General features: G+C 41.6%; 1 protein-coding gene across 1 annotated transcript; it reads left to right on the top strand.

Moving 5' to 3' along the window:
* Positions 1-13,271: 13,271 nt before the first annotated feature.
* Positions 13,272-17,261, top strand: Gm11756 (predicted gene 11756). The gene is made up of 6 exons (NM_001126326.2): positions 13,272-13,352; positions 14,047-14,134; positions 14,603-14,899; positions 15,178-15,255; positions 16,232-16,537; positions 16,843-17,261. The coding sequence occupies exons 1-6, from the start codon at positions 13,347-13,349 to the stop codon at positions 17,136-17,138; spliced, it is 1,071 nt and encodes a 356-aa protein (NP_001119798.1). The 5' UTR covers positions 13,272-13,346; the 3' UTR covers positions 17,139-17,261.
* Positions 17,262-20,057: the final 2,796 nt, after the last annotated feature.

Below are 20,057 nucleotides of genomic sequence, written 5' to 3'. Positions count from 1 at the left end.
GGTTTCCTGTAAGCAGCAGAATGTTGGGTTCTGTTTGTGTAGCCAGTCTGTTAGTCTATGTCTTTTTATTGGGGAATTGAGTCCATTGATATTAAGAGGTATTAAGGAAAAGTAATTGTTGCTTCTTTTTATTTTTGTTGTTAGAGTTGCATTCTGTTCTTGTGGCTGTCTTCTTTTTGATTTGTTGAGGGATTACTTTCTTGCTTGTTCTAGGCATGATTTCTGTCCTTGTATTGCTTCTTTTCTGTTATTATCCTTTGAAGGGCTGGATTCGTGGAAAGATAATGGGTGAATTTGGTTTTGTCGTGGAATACTTTGGTTTCTCCATCTATGGTAATTGAGAGTTTGGCTGGGTATATATAGTAGCCTGGGCTGGCATTTGTGTTCTCTTAGTGTCTGTGTAACATCTGTCCAGGCTCTTCTGGCTTTCATAGTCTCTGGTGAAAAGTCTGGTGTAATTCTGATAGGCCTTCCTTTATATGTTACTTGACTTTTCTCCCTTACTGCTTTTAATATTCTATCTTTATTTAGTGCATTTTTTTGTTTTGATTATCATGTGTCGGGAGGAATTTCTTTTCTGGTCCAGTCTATTTGGAGTTCTGTAGGCTTCTTGTATGATCATGGGCATCTCTTTCTTTATGTTTGGGAAGTTTTCTTCTATTATTTTGTTGAAGATATTAGCTGGCCCTTTAAGTTGAAAATCTTCATTCTCATCAACTCCTATTATCCGTAGGTTTGGTCTTCTCATTGTGTCCTGAATTTCCTGGATGTTTTGAGTTAAAATCCTTTTGCATTTTGTATTTTCTTTGACTGTTGTATCGATGTTTTCTATGGAATCTTCTGCACCTGAGATTCTCTCTTCCATTTCTTGTATTCTGTTGCTGATGCTCGCATCTATGTTTCCAGATCTCTTTACTAGTGTTTCTATCTCACTTTGGGTTTTCTTTATTGTGTCTACTTCCCTTTTTAGTTCTAGTATGGTTTTGTTCATTTCCATCACCTGTTTGGATGTGTTTTCCTGTTTTTTTTAAGGACTTCTACCTGTTTGGTTTGTGTTTGTGTTTTCCTGCTTTTCTTTAATGGCCTGTAACTCTTTAGCAGTGCTCTCCTGTAATTCTTTAAGTGACTTATGAAAGTCCTTCTTGATGTCCTCTATCATCATCACGAGAAATGTTTTTAAATCTGGGTCTAGATTTTCGGTTGTGTTGGGGTGCCCAGGAATAGGTGGGGTGGGAGTGCTGCGTTCTGATGATGGTGAGTGGTCTTGATTTCTGTTAATAGGATTCTTACGTTTGCCTTTCGCCATCTGGTAATCTCTGAAGTTAGCTGTTATAGTTGTCTCTGTTAAGAGCTTGTTCTTCAGGTGACTCTGTTAGCCTCTATAAGCAGACCTGGGAGGGTAGCACTCTCCTTAGTTTCAGTGGGCAGAGTATTCGCTGCAGGCAAGCTCTCTTCTTGCAGGGAAGGTACCCAGATATCTGGTGTTCAAACCAGACTCCTGGCAGAAGTTGTGTTCCACTCACTAGAGGTCTTAGGATCTCGTGGGGAATCCTGTGTGGGCCCTTGAGGGTGTCAGGCAACTCTGCTGGCAAGGTAACCCAGTGCTCGAGTGGAGCGGAAGGGACTTGTGCCCCAGGTCAGGCCTGGGTAGTCTGCTTCCCTAGTTACTGCAGTCTCAGTTTCCGCGCAATTGGATTGGGGCAGGCGCTGTGTTCCACTCACCAGAGGTCTTAGGATCCCGTGGGGAATCCTGTGTGGGCCCTTTTAGGTGTGGGGCGACTCTGCTGGCAAGGTAGCCCAGGGCTCGAGTCCCACTCCCACTTCTTGGCCCTGGAGTTACCCTGTACTGAGGCATATAAAGTTTGTATGACCAATGGGCCTCTCTTTCCAGTGATAGCTGACTAGGCCATCTTCTGATACATATGCAGCTAGACACACTAGTTTCGGAGGTGGGGGTATTGGTTAGTTGATATTGTTGTTCTACCTATAGGATTGCAGATCCCTTCAGCTCTTTGGGTACTTTCTCTAGACCCTCCATAGGGGGCACTGTGATCCATCCAATAGCTGACTATGAGCATCCATTTCTGTGTTTGCCAGGCCCCGGCACAGTCTCTCAAGAGACAGACATATCTTGGTTCTTTCAGCAAAATCTTGCTAGTGTATGCAATAGTGTCAGTGTTTGGAAGCTGATTATGGGATGGATCACCAGATATGGCAGTCTCTACATGGTCCATCCTTTCTTCTCAGCTCCAAACTTTGTCTCTGTAACTCTTTCCATGGGTGTTTTGTTCCCAATACTAAGAAGGGGAAAAGTGTCCACATTTTGGTCTTCGTTCTTCTTGAGTTTCTTGTGTTTAGCAAATTGTGTCTTATATCTTGGGTATTCTAAATTTCTGGGCTAATATCCACTTATCAGTAAGTACATATTGTGTGAGTTCTTCTGTGGTTGGGTCACCTCACTCAGGATGATACCCTCTAGATCCATCTATTTGCCTAGGAATTTCATAAATTCATTCTTTTTATTTTTTATTTATTATTATTTTTTTAACATTTTTATTAGGTATTTTCCTCATTTACATTTATAATGCTATCCCAAAATTCCCCACACCCTCCCCCCAACTCCCCTACCCACCCACTCCCACATTTTGGCCATGGCCTTCCCCTGTACTGGTGGATATAGAGTTTACAAGTCTAATGGGCCTCTCTTTCCAGTGATGGCTGACTAGGCCATCTTTTGATACATATGCATCTAGAGTGAAGATCTTCAGGGTACTTGTTAGTTCAAAATGTAATTCCACCTATAGGGTTGCAGATCCCTTTAGCACCTTGGGTACTTTCTCTAGCTCCTCCATAGGGGGCCCTGTGATCCATCCAAAGCTAAATGTGAGTATCCACTTCAGTCTTTGCTAGGCCCCGGCATAGTCTCACAAGAGACAGCTATATCTGGGTCCTTTCAGCAAAATCTTGCTAGTGTATGCGATGGTGTCAGCGTTTGGAAGCTGATTATGGGATGGATCCCTGGATATGGCAGTCTCTAGATGGTCCATCCTTTCGTCATAGCTCCAAACTTTGTCTCTGTAACTCCTTCCATGGCTGTTTTGTTCCCAATTCTAAGAAGGGGCAAAGTGTCCACACTTTGGTCTTCGTTCTTCTTGAGTTTCATGTGTTTTGCAAATTGTAACTTATATCTTGGTTATTCTAAGTTTCTGGGCTAATATCCACATATCAGTGAGTACATATCATTTGAGTTCTTTTGTGATTTGGTTACCTCACTCAGGATAATGCCCTACAAGTCCAACCATTTGCCTAGGAATTTCATAAAAGCTGAGTAGTACTCCATTGTGAAAATGTACCACGTTTTTTGTATCCATTCCTCTGTTGATGGGGAATCTGGGTTCTTTCCAGCTTCTGGCTATTATAAATAAAGCTGCTATGAACATAGTGGAGCATGTGTCTTTCTTACTAGTTGGAATATCTTCTGGATATATGCCCAGGAGAGGTATTGCTGGATCTTCTGGTAATACCATGTCCAATTTTCTGAGGAATCACCAGACTGATTTCCAGAGTGGTTGTACAAGCTTGCTATCCCACCAATAATGGAGGAGTGTTCCTCTTTCTCCACATCCTCGACTGCATCTGCAGTCACCTGAATTTTTGATCTTAGCCATTGAGACTGGTGTGAGGTGGAATCTCAGGGTTGTTTTGATATGCATTTCCCTGATGATTAAGGATATTGAACATTTTTACAGGTGCTTCTCTGCCATTCGGTATTCCTCAGGTGAGAATTCTTTGTTCAGTTCTGAGCCCCATTTTTAAATGGGGTTATTTGATTTTCTGATGTCCACCTTCTTGAGTTCTTTATATATATTGGATTTTAGTCCCCTATCCAATTTAGGATAGGTAAAGATCCTTTCCCAATCTTTTGGTGGCCTTTTTGTCTTATTGACTGTGTATTTTGCTTTGCAGAAGCTTTGTAGTTTCATGAGGTCCCATTTGTCAATTCTCGATCTTACAGCACAAGCCATTGCTGTTCTATTCAGGAATATTTCCCCTGTGCCCATATATTGGAGGGTTTTCCCTACTTTCTCCTCAATAAGTTTTAGTGTCTCTGGTTTTATGTGGAGTTCCTTAATCCACTTAGATTTGACCTTAGTACAAGGAGATAAGAATGGATCAATTTACATTCTTCTACATGATAACCGCCAGTTGTGCCAGCACCATGTGTTGAAGATGCTCTCTTTTTTCCACTGGAAGGTTTTTGCTCCCTTGGTCAAAGATCAAGTGACCATAGGTGTGTGGGTTCATCTCTGGGTCTTCAATTCTATTCCATTGGTGTATTTGTCTGTCACTATACCAGTACCATGCAGTTTTTATCACAATTGCTCTGTAGTACAGTTTTAGGTCAGGCATGGTGATTCCACCAGAAGTTCTTTTATCCTTGAAAAGAGTTTTTGCTATCCTAGGTTTTTTGTTATTCCAGATGAATTTGCCGTTTGCCCTTTCTAATTCGTTGAGGAATTGAATTGGAATTTTGATGGGGATTTCATTTAATCTGTACATTGCTTTTGGCAAGATAGCCATTTTTACTATATTGATTCTGCCAATCCATGTGCATGGGAGATCTTTCCATCCTCTGAGATCTTCTATAATTTCTTTCTTTAGAGACTTGAATTTCTTTTCATATAGATTTTCCACTTCCTTAGTTAGAGTCACGCCAAGGTATTTTATAATATTTCTGACTATTGAGAAGGGTGTTGTTTCCCTAATTTCTTTCTCAGACTGTTTTTTCTTTATGTAGAGAAAGGCCACTGAGTTGTTTGTGTTAATTTTATATCCAGCTACTTCACTGAAGCTCTTTATCAGGTTTAGGAGTTCTCTGGTGGAATTTTTAGGGTCACTTATATATACTATCATATCATCTGCAAAAAGTGATATTTTGACTTCATCTTTTCCAATTTGTATCCCCTTGATCTCCTTTTGTTGTCGAATTGTTCTGTCTAGGAACTCAAGTACTATGTTGAATAGGTAGGGCGAGAGTGGACAGCCTTGTCTAGTCCCTGATTTTAGTGGGATTGCTTCCAGCTTCTCACCATTTACTTTGATGTTGGCTACTGGTTTGCTGTAGATTGCTTTTATCATGTTTAGGTCTGGGCCTTGTATTCCTGGTCTTTCAAAGACTTTTATCAGGAATGGGTGTTGGATTTAGTCAAATGGTGTTTCTGCATCTAACTAGATGATCATGTGGTTTTTGTCTATGAGTTTGTTTATATACTGGATTACGTTGATGGATTTCCATATATTGAACCATCTCTGCATCCTTGGGATGAAACCTACTTGGTCAGGATGGATGATTGTTTTGATGTGTTCTTGGATTTGGTTAGCGAGAAATTTATTGAGGATTTTTGCATCGATATTCATAAGGGAAATTGTTCTGAAGTTCTCTATTTTTGTTGGATCTTTTTGTGGTTTAGGTATCAGATCAATTGTGCTTCATAGAATGAGTTGGGTAGAGCACCTTCTGTTTCTATTTTGTGGAATAGTTTATGAAGAACTGGAATTAGGTCTTCTTTGAAGGTCTGATAGAACTCTGCACTAAACCCATTTGGTCATGGGCTTTTTTTGGTTGGGAGACTATTAATGACTGCTTCTATTTCTTTATGGAATATAGGAATGTTTAGATCACTAACCTGATCTTGATTTAACTTTGGTACCTGGTATCTGTCTAGAAACTTGTCCATTTCGTCCAGGTTCTCCAGTTTTGTTGAGTATAGCCTTTTGTTGAAGGATCTGATGGTGTTTTGGATTTCTTCAGGATCTGTTGTTATGTCTCCCTTTTCATTTCTGATTTTGTTCAGTAGAATGCTTTCCCTGTGCCCTGTAGTGTGTCTGGCTAAGGGTTTGTCTATCTTGTTGATTTTCTAAAAGAACCAGCTCCTCAATTGGTTGATTTTTTGAATAGTTCTTCTTGTTTCCACTTGGTTGATTTTGCCCCTGAGTTTGATTATTTCTGGCTGTCTACTCCTCTTGGATGAGTTTGCTTCATTTTATTCTAGAACTTTTAGGTGTGTTGTCAAGCTGCTAGTGTGTGCTCTCTCTAGTTTCTTTTTGGAGGCACTCAGAGCTATGAGTTTTCCTCTTAGAAAAGCTATCATTGTGTCCCATAAGTTTGGGTACGTTGTGGCTCCATTTTCATTAAACTCCAAAAAGTCCTTAATTTCATTCTTTATTCCTTCCTTGACCAAGTTATCACTGAGGAGAATGTTGTTCAATTTCCACATGAATGTTGGCTTTCTATTATTTATTTTGTTATTGAAAATCAGTCTTAGTCTATGGTGATTTGATAGGATACAAGGGACAATTTCAATATTTTTGTATCTGTTGAGGCTTGTTTTATGTCCAATTATGTGGCCAATTTTGGAGAAGGTTCCTTGAGGTGTGAGAAGAAGGTATATCCTTTTGTTTTAGGATAAAATGTTTTGTAGGTATCTGTTAAGTCCATTTGTTTAATAACTTCTGTTAGTTTCACTGTGTCCATGTTTAGTTTCTGTTTCCACGATCTGTCCCTTGGTGAAAGTGGTGTGTTGAAGACCCCACTATCATTGTGTGAGGTGCAATGTGTACTTTGAGCTTTACTAAAGTTTCTTTAATGAATGTGGCTGCCCTTGTATTTGGAGCAAAGATATTCAGAATTGAGGGTTCCTCTTGGAGGATTTTAACTTTGATGAGTATGAAGTGCCCCTCCTTGTCTTTTTTGATGACCTTGGGTTGGAAGTCGATTTTATTAGATATTAGAATGGCTACTCCAGCTTGTTTCTTCTGACCACGTGCTTGGAAAATTGTTTTCAAGCCTTTCATTCTGAGGTAGTTTCTGTCTTTTTCCCTGAGATGGGATTCCTGTAAGCAGCAAAATGTTGGGTCCTGTTTGTGTAGCCAGTCTGTTAGTCTATGTCTTTTTATTGGGGAGTTGAGCCCATTGATATTAAGAGATATTAAGGAAAAGTAATTGTTGCTTCCTGTTATTTTTGTTGTTAAAGTTGGCATTCTGTTCTTGTGGCTGTCTTCTTTTAGGTTTGTTGAGGGATTACCTTCTTGCTTTTTCTAGGGCATGGTTCCCGTCCTTGTATTGATTTTTTTTTTCTGTTATTATCCTTTGAAGGGCTGGATTCATGGAAAGATAATGTGTGAATTTGGTTTTGTTGTGGAATACTTTGGTTACTCCATATATGGTAATTGAGAGTTTGACTGTGTATAGTAGCCTGGGTGGGCATTTGTGTTCTCTTAGTGTCTGTATAACATCTGTCCAGACTATTCTGGCTTTCATAGTCTCTGGTGAAAAATCTGGTGTAATTCTGATAGGCTTGCCTTTATATGTTACATGACCATTTTCCCTTACAGCTTTTAATATTCTATCTTTATTTCATGCATTTTTTTGTTCTGATTATTATGTGTTGGGAGGAATTTCTTTTCTGGTCCAGTCTATTTGGAGTTCTGTAGGCTTCTTGTATGTTCATGGGCATCTCTTTCTTTAGGTTGGGGAAGTTTTCTTCTATAATTTTGTTGAAGATATTTGTTGGTCCCTTTAGTTGAAAATCTTCATTCTCATCCACTCCTATTATCCGTAGGTTTGGTCTTCTCATTTTGTCCTGGATTTCCTGGATGTTTTGAGTTAGGATCTTTTTGCATTTTCCATTTTCTTTGATTGTTATGCCGAGGTTCTCTATGGAATCTTCTTCACCTGAGATTGTCCCTTCCATCTCTTGTATTCTATTGCTGATGCTCAAATCTATGGTTCCAGACTTCTTTCCTAGGGTTTCTATATTCAGCGTTGCCTCACTTTGGGTTTTCTTTATTGTGTCTACTTCCCTTTTTAGGTCTTGGATAGTTTTGTTCAATTCCATGTCATGTTTGCTTGTGTTTTCCTGCAATTCTTTAAGGGATTTTTGTGCTTCCTCTTTAAGGTCTTCTACCTGTTTAGCAGTGTTCTCCTGTATTTCTTCAAGTGAGTTATAAAAGTCCTTCTTGATGTCCTCTAACATCATCATGAGATATGCTTTTAAATCTGGGTCTAGCTTTTCGGGGGTGTTGGGGTGCCCTGGACTGGGCGAAGTAGGAGTGCTGGGTTCTGATGATGGAGAGTGGTCTTGGTTTATGTTAGTAAGATTCTTACGTTTGCCTTTTGCCATCTGGTAATCTCTGGAGTTAGTTGTTATAGTTGTCTCTGGTTAGAGATTGTTCCTCTGGTTTATTCTGTTAGCTTCTATCAGCAGACCTGAGAGACTAGCTCTCTCCTCTGAGTTTCAGTGGTCAGAGCACTCTATGCAGACAAGCTCTCCTCTTACAGGGAAGGTTCCCAGATATCTGGCCTTAGGACCTCCCTCCTGGCAGTAGATGAAGGCCGAAAACAGGACCTTTCCCAGAAGCTGTGTTGCTTTGGCCTGTCACATAAGCTGTTAGCTTATGTAGTGTACACTGTCACCTGTGCAGACTACTTGTGGTGGATTCCTGGAACCAAGATGGCTCCCCCCTATGCTGAGGCGGACATAATTCTTTTCATGTTTAATTCTTGTCACTTTAGTAGGGGACATAAGCATAGAGGGGAGGGGATGTGATACTCCATGGTGAGGTTCATTTTGTGGGTACCTGATACCTGTTGTCTACCCTCCATTTTAATAAGAATCCTGACCCTTAGTCTGCAACTCTCTCTACTTCACAGACAACAGCTGAGCAGCTCTTTCATTATCTGTCCCTCTTGATAAAAGAGTCCTGGTCAGTGATCTACAGACTCTATTTTTGAGAATACTGCGATAATGGGTTTAAAATTAAGTTGTAATTAGGTGGTAGATACAATATCAACTGAGAGAATATGAAAAATTATCTAAATATTTAGGTTTCAGATACTAAAATCGAATGTCAGTCAAGGGACATTGCCACCAAATTCATTTTCTATCTCATATATAGGTAGAAAGGATTGTTATGTTAGGTCTAATAATGTCCTGGTGGTTCACACACACACACTCACACACACACACACACACACACACACACACACACACACTCACATATTTGTCTACCATCTATCTATCTTTGCTTTTTTTTGTTTATGTTTTTGTTTGTTTGTTTGTTTTCGTTTGGTTTTGTTTTTGTTTTTTGGGTTTTTTTTTTGGTTTTTGGTTTTTGGTTTTCAAGACAGGATTTCGCTGTATAGTCTTGGCTGTCCTGGAACTCACTTTGTAAACCAGGCTGCCCTAGAACTCAGAAATCTGCCTGTCTATGATTCCCAAGTACTGGGAATAAAGGCGTGAGCCACCACTGGCCAGCCCATCAATCTATCTCGATCTCTATCTCTCTATCTTTCTCTATATCTCCCCATATCTATGTATCTAGTATCCATCTATATTGCACTTGATATTCCACATTGTACAGTTACAACACTCTATGTCTAATTAAGGTCCATAAAGTGTTTATTTTTTAAATGAATCATGACCTAGGGCTCTCTTCTGGGACATACATATATGTTATAGGTCTACAAGAAGGGCAGAAAAAAAGGAAGTTCTACATTGCCTACATGGTATCATCCTCCCTAGGAAGTGCATGCACTAACTGAGGTTAGAGCAGGGGTTGTCTGTTTTTGGGGGGAGATGTGTTTTGAGTTGATGAAGCTCCCAAAGGGGTCACCTAAAGCCAGTCTGTGAGCCAAGCATACTCAAACCACCACATTCCTTTCCCTGGCCCCTTGTTCAAACACAAGATTCTATGGGCTATACCTAGCTATAGCATAATGCTCAAATATGCAGTCTAACTGACAAAGTCCCCATACTATAGAACACTCTCAAAAAAAAATCGAAAAAATCTGATCATGTAGTTTAATGTCCATTCAATGACTTAAGTGTAGTGCTGTATAAAATCAAAATCACAAAGCAGATCATATACCTCCAATATCACAGAATATATATTCATAATTGAAAAACTTATAGTGAAGAAATACTGAACCAAAGCAAGATAAAAATTCATCTGTGCAGACAACAAATACTGGTTCTCCATGTTTGTTACCAGCTTTGTTAAGAGCTTTGCTGAGCTGGTTATCTATGCTTCTGGTCTCTCTAATATCCTCAAGTCTGAAAGGAATCCTTATGTTGCAGGATCTTGTTCTAATGTCTGGGACCCACACATGATCATCTGGGCTCATCCATAGGACTTGAGTCACTTCTTCATCTCTGCCCTCTATAGTACTCTAGGCTTTGGTGAATGACACTCCATTACTGCTATTCTTGTTGGTCATCACATGGCATTGGCATCTCCAAAAGGCTGGGGACTTCTACTATATGTAGGCTTCACCAATAGCCACTCAAAGGCTCCCTTCAATGTACCTAGTCACTAATTCTTTGCATGAATTCTTCAGTCCTAATTTATCAACTGCAACTATGGCTGCACCTTCACACACAGGCTTCCCTAGGTGCTGAAGGCAATGGCAACCCCACAGTCACATCTAACCTGGATACCTGGGAACACCTAGAGTCTGACCTACCAAAAAAAGAGCATACATGCAATGATCTGAGGCCTTAGGCACATAAGTAGCATAGGGCTGGCTTGTCTAGCCTCAGTGGGAGAGGATGATCTTAAACCTACATAGACTTTATGCATCAGGGTAGAGGTAATACCCAGGGAGTCCACTTACTCAGAGATTAAGGGGAGATTTGGAGGGGGACAGCCTTTGGGATGAAAATATATTAATGAGTTTTATATGAAAGAAAAAGGAAAAAAAAACAATTTAAAATAAACAAACAACAAAACATTAAGAAAACAACAACAACAACAAAGGGCCTTCCCTGGTATCTCTGACAGCCAAGGCTCAGCTGCTCTCCACAACCCCTGCATATCTTAAAAATCAGTACCACCTGGGTGAATCTCACCGATTACCACGTCCAGCTACAGCATGAGGTACAATCTTGGCAATCTCTGGAACACAGTTTCTTAGTACTCTCAGATCACACTTCCCAGAAGATTTCACCTCAGTGATGGTGGTCTCTTTATAATACCCTCTAATTTCTATGCTCTATTCAACCAGCATCAATTGTCCCACTAACCTCCTCTATTCCTGATTCGAGACCTAGAGTCACATTGAAGTGGAAACTCCTAGTTTCTTTGCAAAGTTAATTATATCAAAGGATGTTTTATTGAGGCACAGAGGTGAAAGGATGTCTCCCCGAGGAAGACACGGGTAAAGGATGATTTGCTGAAGCAGACAAAGTTGAAAGGATGTTTGATATAGCAAACATGTGAAAGGACCTGTGATTTTGGCATATAAAATGACTCTACAAACATTAGGGGGAATGAGCCCTGAGCGGTGGTTTGGTTTTCTCTGAGTCACTATTCTTCCCTAAGTATACACAAGTATTGGTTTGCATTACCTAGGGACATTGAGTTATTACAGTTGGTAAAGCTAGCTACCATTGAGAAACCCTCATTCAAAAATCCTACCTAGATTCCTGCATCAGATTTCTGCTTTGTGGGCTCTCCTCAGGCCAGTTGTCATATCTGTCAGTTTCCTCCTGACCGGATTGTAGCTTCTGGTTTGTGCCTTGTGTGTCTGAGTAGAGAAGGGACTGAAGCTGCTGGTTCAAATGTGATACCTGCCTGCCTAAAAGACTGGTGTGAAACAACTGTATCCTATTTGCGGTTTGCTATGGTACTGAACTGCTGCCAAAGATTGGGCTTGCATCCTAAAAAGTATTGATGAACAAGTCCATTTCCCCCATACTCTAATACATTTCTCTTCAAGTAAATTTGTGGGATGGCAGGTTAGACTTGAGGTTGGACCCATTTTAACAATAGGTTGCAATATACTTTATGCCTAATTTGTACTGGGCCAAAGCTGCAGGGTTCTACTGCTTGATGTACTGGGACATGGCACCCCATGTACTATTCCATCTTTACCAGCTTTCTGTGTTCAATGATTTCATTCATTGCCTATGCTTGGCTCATCCTGAACTTAATCTGTAGACTACCTTATATTCAGCAATACACAGGCCTCTGTCTCCTGAGTCCTGGGATTAAAGGTGTGCACCACCACAACTGTACTTAACCTTTTTTTCACCTAGAGCTTGGAATGAGCCAGGCTCATCATGAAATCAAAGATCTGCTTGACTTTGAACCATAGATTTTTTGTTATTGTTTTAGTTTTGATAGTTATGTTTGTCCTTAAGCTCCTGATCACTATAAACCAAATAACAAAGTCTATTCTTTTAAAACTTTTTAAAGACGCCCTTTGCAATTTCAAATTTTCTCAGGCTTTTCACCTTAGCCTCAAACAGATTCTTCAGCAAGGGCAAAAAGCAGCCATATTTTCCACCAAATAGCAGAGAAAACAGTCTCTAGGCCACATACTAACATTCTTCTCCTCTGAAACAAACCTCTTGAGCCCTACACCCACAGTTCAATTCACCCTCAGCATCAGTGTCATCCATGTCCCTGCTAGAATGACCCATTCAGCTCCACTTAAGACACCCTCGGCTTTCCTGATCTAAAGTCCCCCAAACCCACTTTCCTTTAAATCAAAACATGTTCAGGTCTATGACATCAATATCTCAGTGCTGGTACCAACTTCTGCCTGACTTTGGGTTCCCATTGCTCTAAAGAGACTCCATGTCCAACAACACTTAGGAAAGACAACATTTAACTGGGAATGACATAGGGGTTCTGAAGTTCAGCCCCATATCATGAAGAGAGGAATCATGGCAGCATCTAGGCAGACATGGTGGTGCAGCACCCGAGAATCCTATGCCTTCATCCAGAGGAGGAAGCCAGGACACCTAAGAAGGTATTTAGTAAATGTATTAATGTCTGGGCCTTACTTTAGATCCCAGCATATGAGGGAGGGAGCTTTAGGCAGTGGATCGATCGGTGTATCAGACACCAGAGTTTGGTCTTAGCTTTGTGAATTGAAGAATGCCCAGGACTAGGTGAATAAACTCTGTCTCATAAAATGAACTTAAATTAATTGGCCTAGTTGTAACTGAGTTTCTTTGGTCATTTTCACGGGATACTGTGGGGTCTTGCTATGTAGCCTAGGAGATCCTCCTCATGAGCCTGTTTCTTTCCTCAGCATGGGATGTAGGATTAAAGGCCCCAGGTCAACAATTGAGCCACCCTAAACCCACGGGTTGGGTGGGTCAGATTCAATTAAATTGTAGAGCTTTATAAAGGAACACATTTGCACGGGAGTCTCCTACTTGTAGTAGTCCAGAGAAGTAAGCAGAGCTCCTTGCACCGCAGACTCTTGTGAACACCGGGACACATTAGACCCTAGTTTCCTCACTGTGTTCGGGAAAGGAAGCTCGGGAGACAAAATGCAGGTGAGTTGGGGGCAATTACATTCACTCCTATTTTCTGTAGGATAACTGGGATATTTGTGCCTTGCCACATACAAAATATGGTTAGCTACCTTGAATTTGAACCCATGTCTGTAAATTGAAGAGGTACAACAACTAGATTTATTTTGTCCTTGGGTTTCTAGGTTTTAGCCCACAACCAACTATGGAGCCAAGAATGATGTTAAATTTCTGAGAATCTCCATTCATCTTAGCAGTGAATGCCATTATGGCCACCTGTCAGACACCCATGTTGTGTGACTTAGGATGGAAAAGTGTAGTTTCACACAGTTTCTCTTGATATCTTATTGTGTCTGAAGCACAGCTGGAGTTGATTAGATTTTGAAAGGGAATTTTTTCCCCTGCAGAAAAGGGTAAGAATGTGAACTGGAGAGAGTGAGTGGCTGTGGTCTTCTCAAAGGAGAGGTGCTTCAGTTTCTTTCCTCCACTTGTTCAATAGCTCCTGCCCTGTTCACTGTCCATCCTCTTTGGATTAACCTCACAGGCCTACTCTCCCATTAGAAGAGAATGGGCCAGCATCTGTGAATGAGGAAGTAAGGGTGCATTGTTTTAGCTTATGCAACTGGAGGCTGCAACCTGAGTCCATTCACAGCTGGGGAACAGAAATTCCTGTAGCTTGCAACCTGTTTTAATATTTAATTTTTTCCTTTCTGCACAGAGAGAAGATAACCGCGTCCAAAGTGTGAGAAATGACAAAGAAGTCAATAGGAGGAGGAGGCTGAGGCAGGAAGGCCAAAGTTCCTCAGGTATTCAGAGTGAAATCCCTGCTCTTCTATTCTCTTGCTCTTTGACTTCGAGTATATGAAAGAGCCCCGAATTGGAAATCTGTAGTAAGGATAGACCAGCATTCAGTGGTCCCTGATTTATGTCCTTGTCCCAGAAGGCTCTGAGTGTCTCCCTGTTGTGGATGTGGTTATGAGTCTCTACATATCCAACATTCCCTGGTAGCACTAATGCTGTGGATCCCATTTTATTCTGGGACCAAATCATCCCTAAATCTGCAGACACCTATGCTTTCCCAGTGAGTGTACTTCTTGCTGTGAAGAGCAGGGTAGGTGCTGCAACAGGGCTGCTAAGACTGTGTTCATAACCACTTGATAAATGAGGGAAGCCATCGCTGGCCAATCAGTGTGCAGGGAATGTCCCTAAGCAAAGTTGACATGGTCATGTGTGTTACCTTTGATATCCCCATCGCATCCCTCTTTGCCTCGCAGGCCCGTGGACTGAGGATGAAATCTGGATCTTGCTGCAAGAGTGGGCAATGGTTGAATATGAACTCGGAGACCCAGGCAATAAGATGCATGCGAAGGCCAAGTCCCTTAGCAGACGCCTCTCTAATCGGGGTCTGAGGAAGAGCAAGAATAGCTGTCTTGATGTGATGGTGAAGATGAAGGACCTGCACACACGTCTTTGTAACGAGAGGCCCAGGGCTTACCGCTTGTATTCGACTTATGAATGGATCCTGTACGAGATCTTGGGCCACCCCAGATCCCAGGGAGGCTATGTGCCAGGTGAGTCTCTTGTGTAGAGGGGATTTTGAGGTCCCAGAGAAAAGCATCAGCTGGGCATAGAGCAGAGCACACAACTGCTGCAAGTCCTTTTCCCATAGGCCTTTATTTCCCATAGTGGGCTGCTCTGTGTGTCAAACTTCCTCTGTCACTCCAAGGCAATGGAATGTGTTCTTGTTCATACTTGACTCTGACCCAGAGTCCAGACAACCACTTATAGTGCCTCAAAGAGAGTGAGGGTGCCATTTTAAACACCTTCTCTTTCTTCTCTCCTCACTCAGGTCTTTGGTTTGATGGGCACAGTAAGCCACCAGCTTCCTATGCACCTTCCCTCTGCATTGGTGGTGCCATCTCTCCAGGTATGCACATTGGCATTATAGTATCCCTCCCACTAGTGGAAAGCTTAAGGGGAACTCATCACTGATGATGTCCAAGGGTGATGAAATTCTGATTTCCTGTTGGAAGGATTGGAACTCCCATATATCCTTTGACATTTTCCCTGCTTTTGGGGTTGTGTGGGGGATATTATATTGCGTTAGGTATGACTATGACACTGTTAAATGTGCAATGCATTTGCCATTCCTCCTTGGATGGCTTTATCACCCTTCTGTGATTGTATCCTTATTGTTATTGTTTCCTTTGGAAAGGAGGCATGACCTAAGGTGACATCCTAGTCAGGAGTTGACAGGAGGTGGGCTTGTCATGGCTGTTCTTTGTTGTCAAGTTGATTATATCATAGTTAGAAGGAAACAAACCAATAAAGTTCTGCTTGTGTCTGCTTTTCAGCCTAACTTTCCAAGAAGTGAAGATATTTAGGAAACATGTGACATTGGCATCCCATACCTTTAATTCCAGTACTTGGGAGGGGGAGCCAGAGGCAATCACGTCAGTGTGGTATCCTAGATAGGTTGGGCTTAGTGTTAGTGAGCTATCGGATGGCCAGCACCATGGAAGGAAACCCCAATTCATAAAAGAAACTTCAATGAACTGACCTCGGTTTCACTCAGTGTCTCTGATATTTTTAAATTGAGACTGTGTGGTCCTCCTAGGTTAGTTGATATTGCCAGAAACCTGCCCTTGGCTAAAACCTAAATCTGAACTCCTATTTATTTTCTAAAGCTGAAGACACTGATGAATTCCCAGTGAGTGTACCTCTTGGTATTAAGAGCCTGGTAGACTCTGGATCCTGGGCTCTCCTGCAAGTGTTCCCAAAGTCTTGATAACAGAAAGTAACCATTTTTGTCAGTTCAATGTGCAGGGAAAATCCCTGAGTAAAGGTGACAGGTTCGTGTGTGTGACCTCTGATATATTCATCTTGCCCCTCTGTCTCTGCAGGCCCTTCCTTTAGCCCATGGACCGACCCTGAAATCAAGATCTTCCTGCAGGAGTGGCAAGTGGTTGAACGGGAAATTGGCCACCCAGGCCAGAAGATCAAGCAGAAGAGCAGTCTTGTTTGCCAGCGTCTCTATCATCGAGGCCTGTTCAAGGACATCCAAAGCTGTTTGGACCTGATGTGGACCCTGAAGGATCTGCACTCCACTCTCAGTAGAGAGAGATCAAGGACTGTACCCTTGTTTTCTCCTTATAGAGATTATCTGGAAAGGATCTTCGACCCCAAATGTCAGAGAGGCCATGTTCCAGGTAAGTCTCTTCAGCACAGACACTTGGGGTTCTGTAAGTGGTAGCATCAGATGGCCTGTCCTTCATGAGGACAGAGCTAAGCAGACTATGGAGTGAAGCCCCATTCCCACAGGGCTGTGTTGTTGCATACAGCACAAACTCTGGCCTCCCATGTCTAACTTCCTGTGTCACCTCAAGGCAATGGAATTTGGACTTCTTCATATTTGACACTGACCCAGAGGCCAGGCAACTACTTAGAGTGACTCAGGGAGAGTGAGGGTGCCATATTTATGCTTTATTTCTTTCTCTCTTTCTTCTCCTCTCAGGTGCTCTGTATAATTGGTCTGGTTACCACAGGCCTTCCTCAAGCCCTCAAACTCCAATGGTGATGCCATCTCCAGTATACCAGCCTTGGGATTATGGCATGTCTGCGTCTTCTGGTCAGCTTCATGGGAACCCATCACTGATCATGTCCAGTCAGGACTCACTGGTTCCCAGATGGGACGCCTGGAATGCCACCTATCCATTGCCAGTTCAACATGTACTTCTGGCCTCTCTCTCTGGAGACAACAACTTTCAGCTGGCGTGGTCACCTCGTGATGAGAGCTCAAGTCCTCAGTGAAGACATGTGGGGACTTTTCTTTTTCCTCTGAAAACCACTAAGAATCTTCCAGCACTGTATGGATCCTCAATGTTTCTATCTTATTGTAAAGGAAATGTGAAATCAAATAAATGATTTTAACATAACTCTTTTCTTTTTTTTCATTTTTTATTGGGTATTTATTTCATTTACATTTCCAATGCTATCCCAAAAGTCCCCCACACGCTCCCCCACCCACTCCCCCACCCACCCACTCCCACACCTTGGCCCTCTTGTTCTCCTGTACTGAGGTACATAAAGTTTGCATGACTAATGGACCTCTCTTTCCACTGATGACCAACTAGGCCATTTTCTGATTCATATGCAGCTAGAGACAAGAGCTCGGGGGTGGGGGGGGGGTGCTGGTTAGTTCATATTGTTGTTCCACCTATAGGATTGCAGATCTCTTTGGCTCCTTGGGTACTTTCTCTAGCTCTTCCATTGGGGGCCCTGTGTACCTTCCAATAGGTGACTGAGCATGCACTTCTGTGTTTGCTAGGCCCCGGCATACTCTCACAAGAGACAGCTATATCTTGGTCCTTTCGGCAAAATCTTGCCAGTGTATGCAATGGTGTCAGCATTTGGAGGCTGATTGTGGGATGGATCCCCGGATATGGCAGTCTCTAGATGGTCCCTCCTTTTGTCTCAGCTCCAAACTTTGTCTCTGTAACTCCTTCCATGGCTGTTTTGTTTCCAATTCTAAGAAGGGGCAAAGTGTCTACACTTTGGTCGTCATTCTTCTTGAGTTTCATGTGTTTTGAAAGTTGTATCTTATATCTTGGGTATTCTAAGTTTCTGGGCTAATATCCACTTATCTGTGAGTACATATCGTGTGAGTTCTTTTGTGGTTGGGTTACCTCTCTCAGGATGATGCCCTCCAGGTCCATCCATTTGCCTAGGAATTTCGTAAATTCATTCTTTTTAATAGCTGAGTAGTACTCCATTGTATAAATGTACCACATTTTCTGTATCCATTCCTCTACTGAGGGGCATCTTGGTTCTTTCCAGCTTCTGGCTATTATAAATAATATGAACATGGTGGAACATGTGTCCTTATTACCGATTGGAACATCTTCTGGATAGATGCCCCGGAGAGGTATTGCGGGATCCTCCGGTAGTACTATGTCCAATTTTCTGAGGAACCGACAGGCTGATTTCCAGAGTGGTTGTAAAAGCTTGCAATCCCACCAACAATGGAGGAGTGTTCCTCTAACTCCACATCCTTGCCAGCATTGGCTGTCACCTGAATTTTTGATCTTAGCCATTCTGACTGGTGTGAAGTGGAATCCCAGGGTTGTTTAGATTTGCATTTCCCTGATGATTAAGGATGTGGAATATTTGTTCAGGTGCTTCTCTGCCATTCGGTATTCCTCAGGTGAGAATTCTTTCTTCAGCTCTGAGCCCCATTTTTTAATGGGGTTATTTGATTTTACGGAGTCCACCTTCTTGAGTTCTTTATATCTATTGGATATTATTCCCCTATATGATTTAGTATGGGTAAAGATCCTTTCCCAATCTGTTGGTGGTCTCTTTGTCGTATTGACGGTGTCTTTTGCCTTGCAGAAACTTTGCAACTATATGAGGTCCCATTTATCGATTCTCGATCTTACAGCACAAGGCATTGCTGTTCTATTCAGGAATTCTTCCCCTGTACCCATATCTTCGAGGCTTTTCCCTACTTTCTCCTCTATAAGTTTCAGTGTCTCTGGTTTTATGTGGAGTTCCTTAATCCACTTAGATTTGACCTTAGTACAAGGAGATAGGAATGGATTAATTCTCATTCTTCTACATGATAACCGCCAGTGGTGCCAGCACCATTTGTTGAAAATGCTGTCTTTTTTCCGCTGAATGGTTTTTGCTCCCCTGTCAAAGAACAAGTGACCATAGCTGTGTGGGTTCATCTCTGGGTCTTCAATTCTATTCCATTGTTGTACTTGTCTGTCGCTATACCAGTACCATGAAGTTTTTTTTATCACAATTGCTCTGTAGTACAGCTTTAGGTCCGGCATGGTGATTCCACCAGAGGTCCTTTTACCCTTGAGAAGAGTTTTTGCTATCCTAGGTTTTTTGTTATTCCAGATGAATCTGCCAATTGCCCTGTCTAATTCGTTGAAGATTTGAGTTGGAATTTTGATGGGGATTGCATTGAATCTGTAGATTGCTTTTGGCAAGATAGCCTTTTTTACTATATTGATCCTGCCAATCCATGAGCATGGGAGATCTTTCCATCTTCTGAGATCTTCTTTAATTTCTTTCTTCAGAGACATGAAGTTCTTATCATACAGATCTTTCACTTTTTTAGAGGCATGCCAAGGTATTTTATATTATTTGTGACTATTGAAAAGGATGTGGTTTCCCTAATTTCTTTCTCAGCCTGTTTATCCTTTGTGTACAGAAAGGCCAATGACTTGTTTGAGTTAATTTTATATCCAGCTACTTCACTGAAGCTGTTTATCAGGCTTAGGAGTTCTCCGGTGGAAGTTTTAGGGTCACTTATATATACTACCATATCATCTGGAAAAAGTGATATTTTGACTTCTTCCTTTCCAATTTGTATCCCCTTGATCTCCTTTTGTTGTCGAATTGCTCTAGCTAGGACTTTAGGTACAATGTTGAATAGGTAGGAAGAGAGTGGCCAGCCTTGTCTAGTCCCTGATTATAGTGGGATTGCTTCCAGCTTCTCACCATTTACTTTGATGTTGGCTACTGGTTTGCTGTAGATTGGTTTTATCTTGTTTAGGTATGGGCCTTGAATTCCTGATCTGTCCAAGACTTTTATCATGAATGGGTGTTGGATTTTGTCAAATGCTTTCTCCGCATCTAACGAGATGATCATGTGGTTTTTGTCTTCGTGTTTGTTTATATACTGGATTAGTTGATGGATTTCCATATATTGAACCA

Source organism: Mus musculus, chromosome 4 (assembly GCF_000001635.26).
Source record: "Mus musculus strain C57BL/6J chromosome 4, GRCm38.p6 C57BL/6J".
NCBI classification, from domain to species: Eukaryota; Metazoa; Chordata; class Mammalia; order Rodentia; family Muridae; genus Mus; species Mus musculus.
This window is presented reverse-complemented; position numbering and strand designations above follow the sequence as displayed.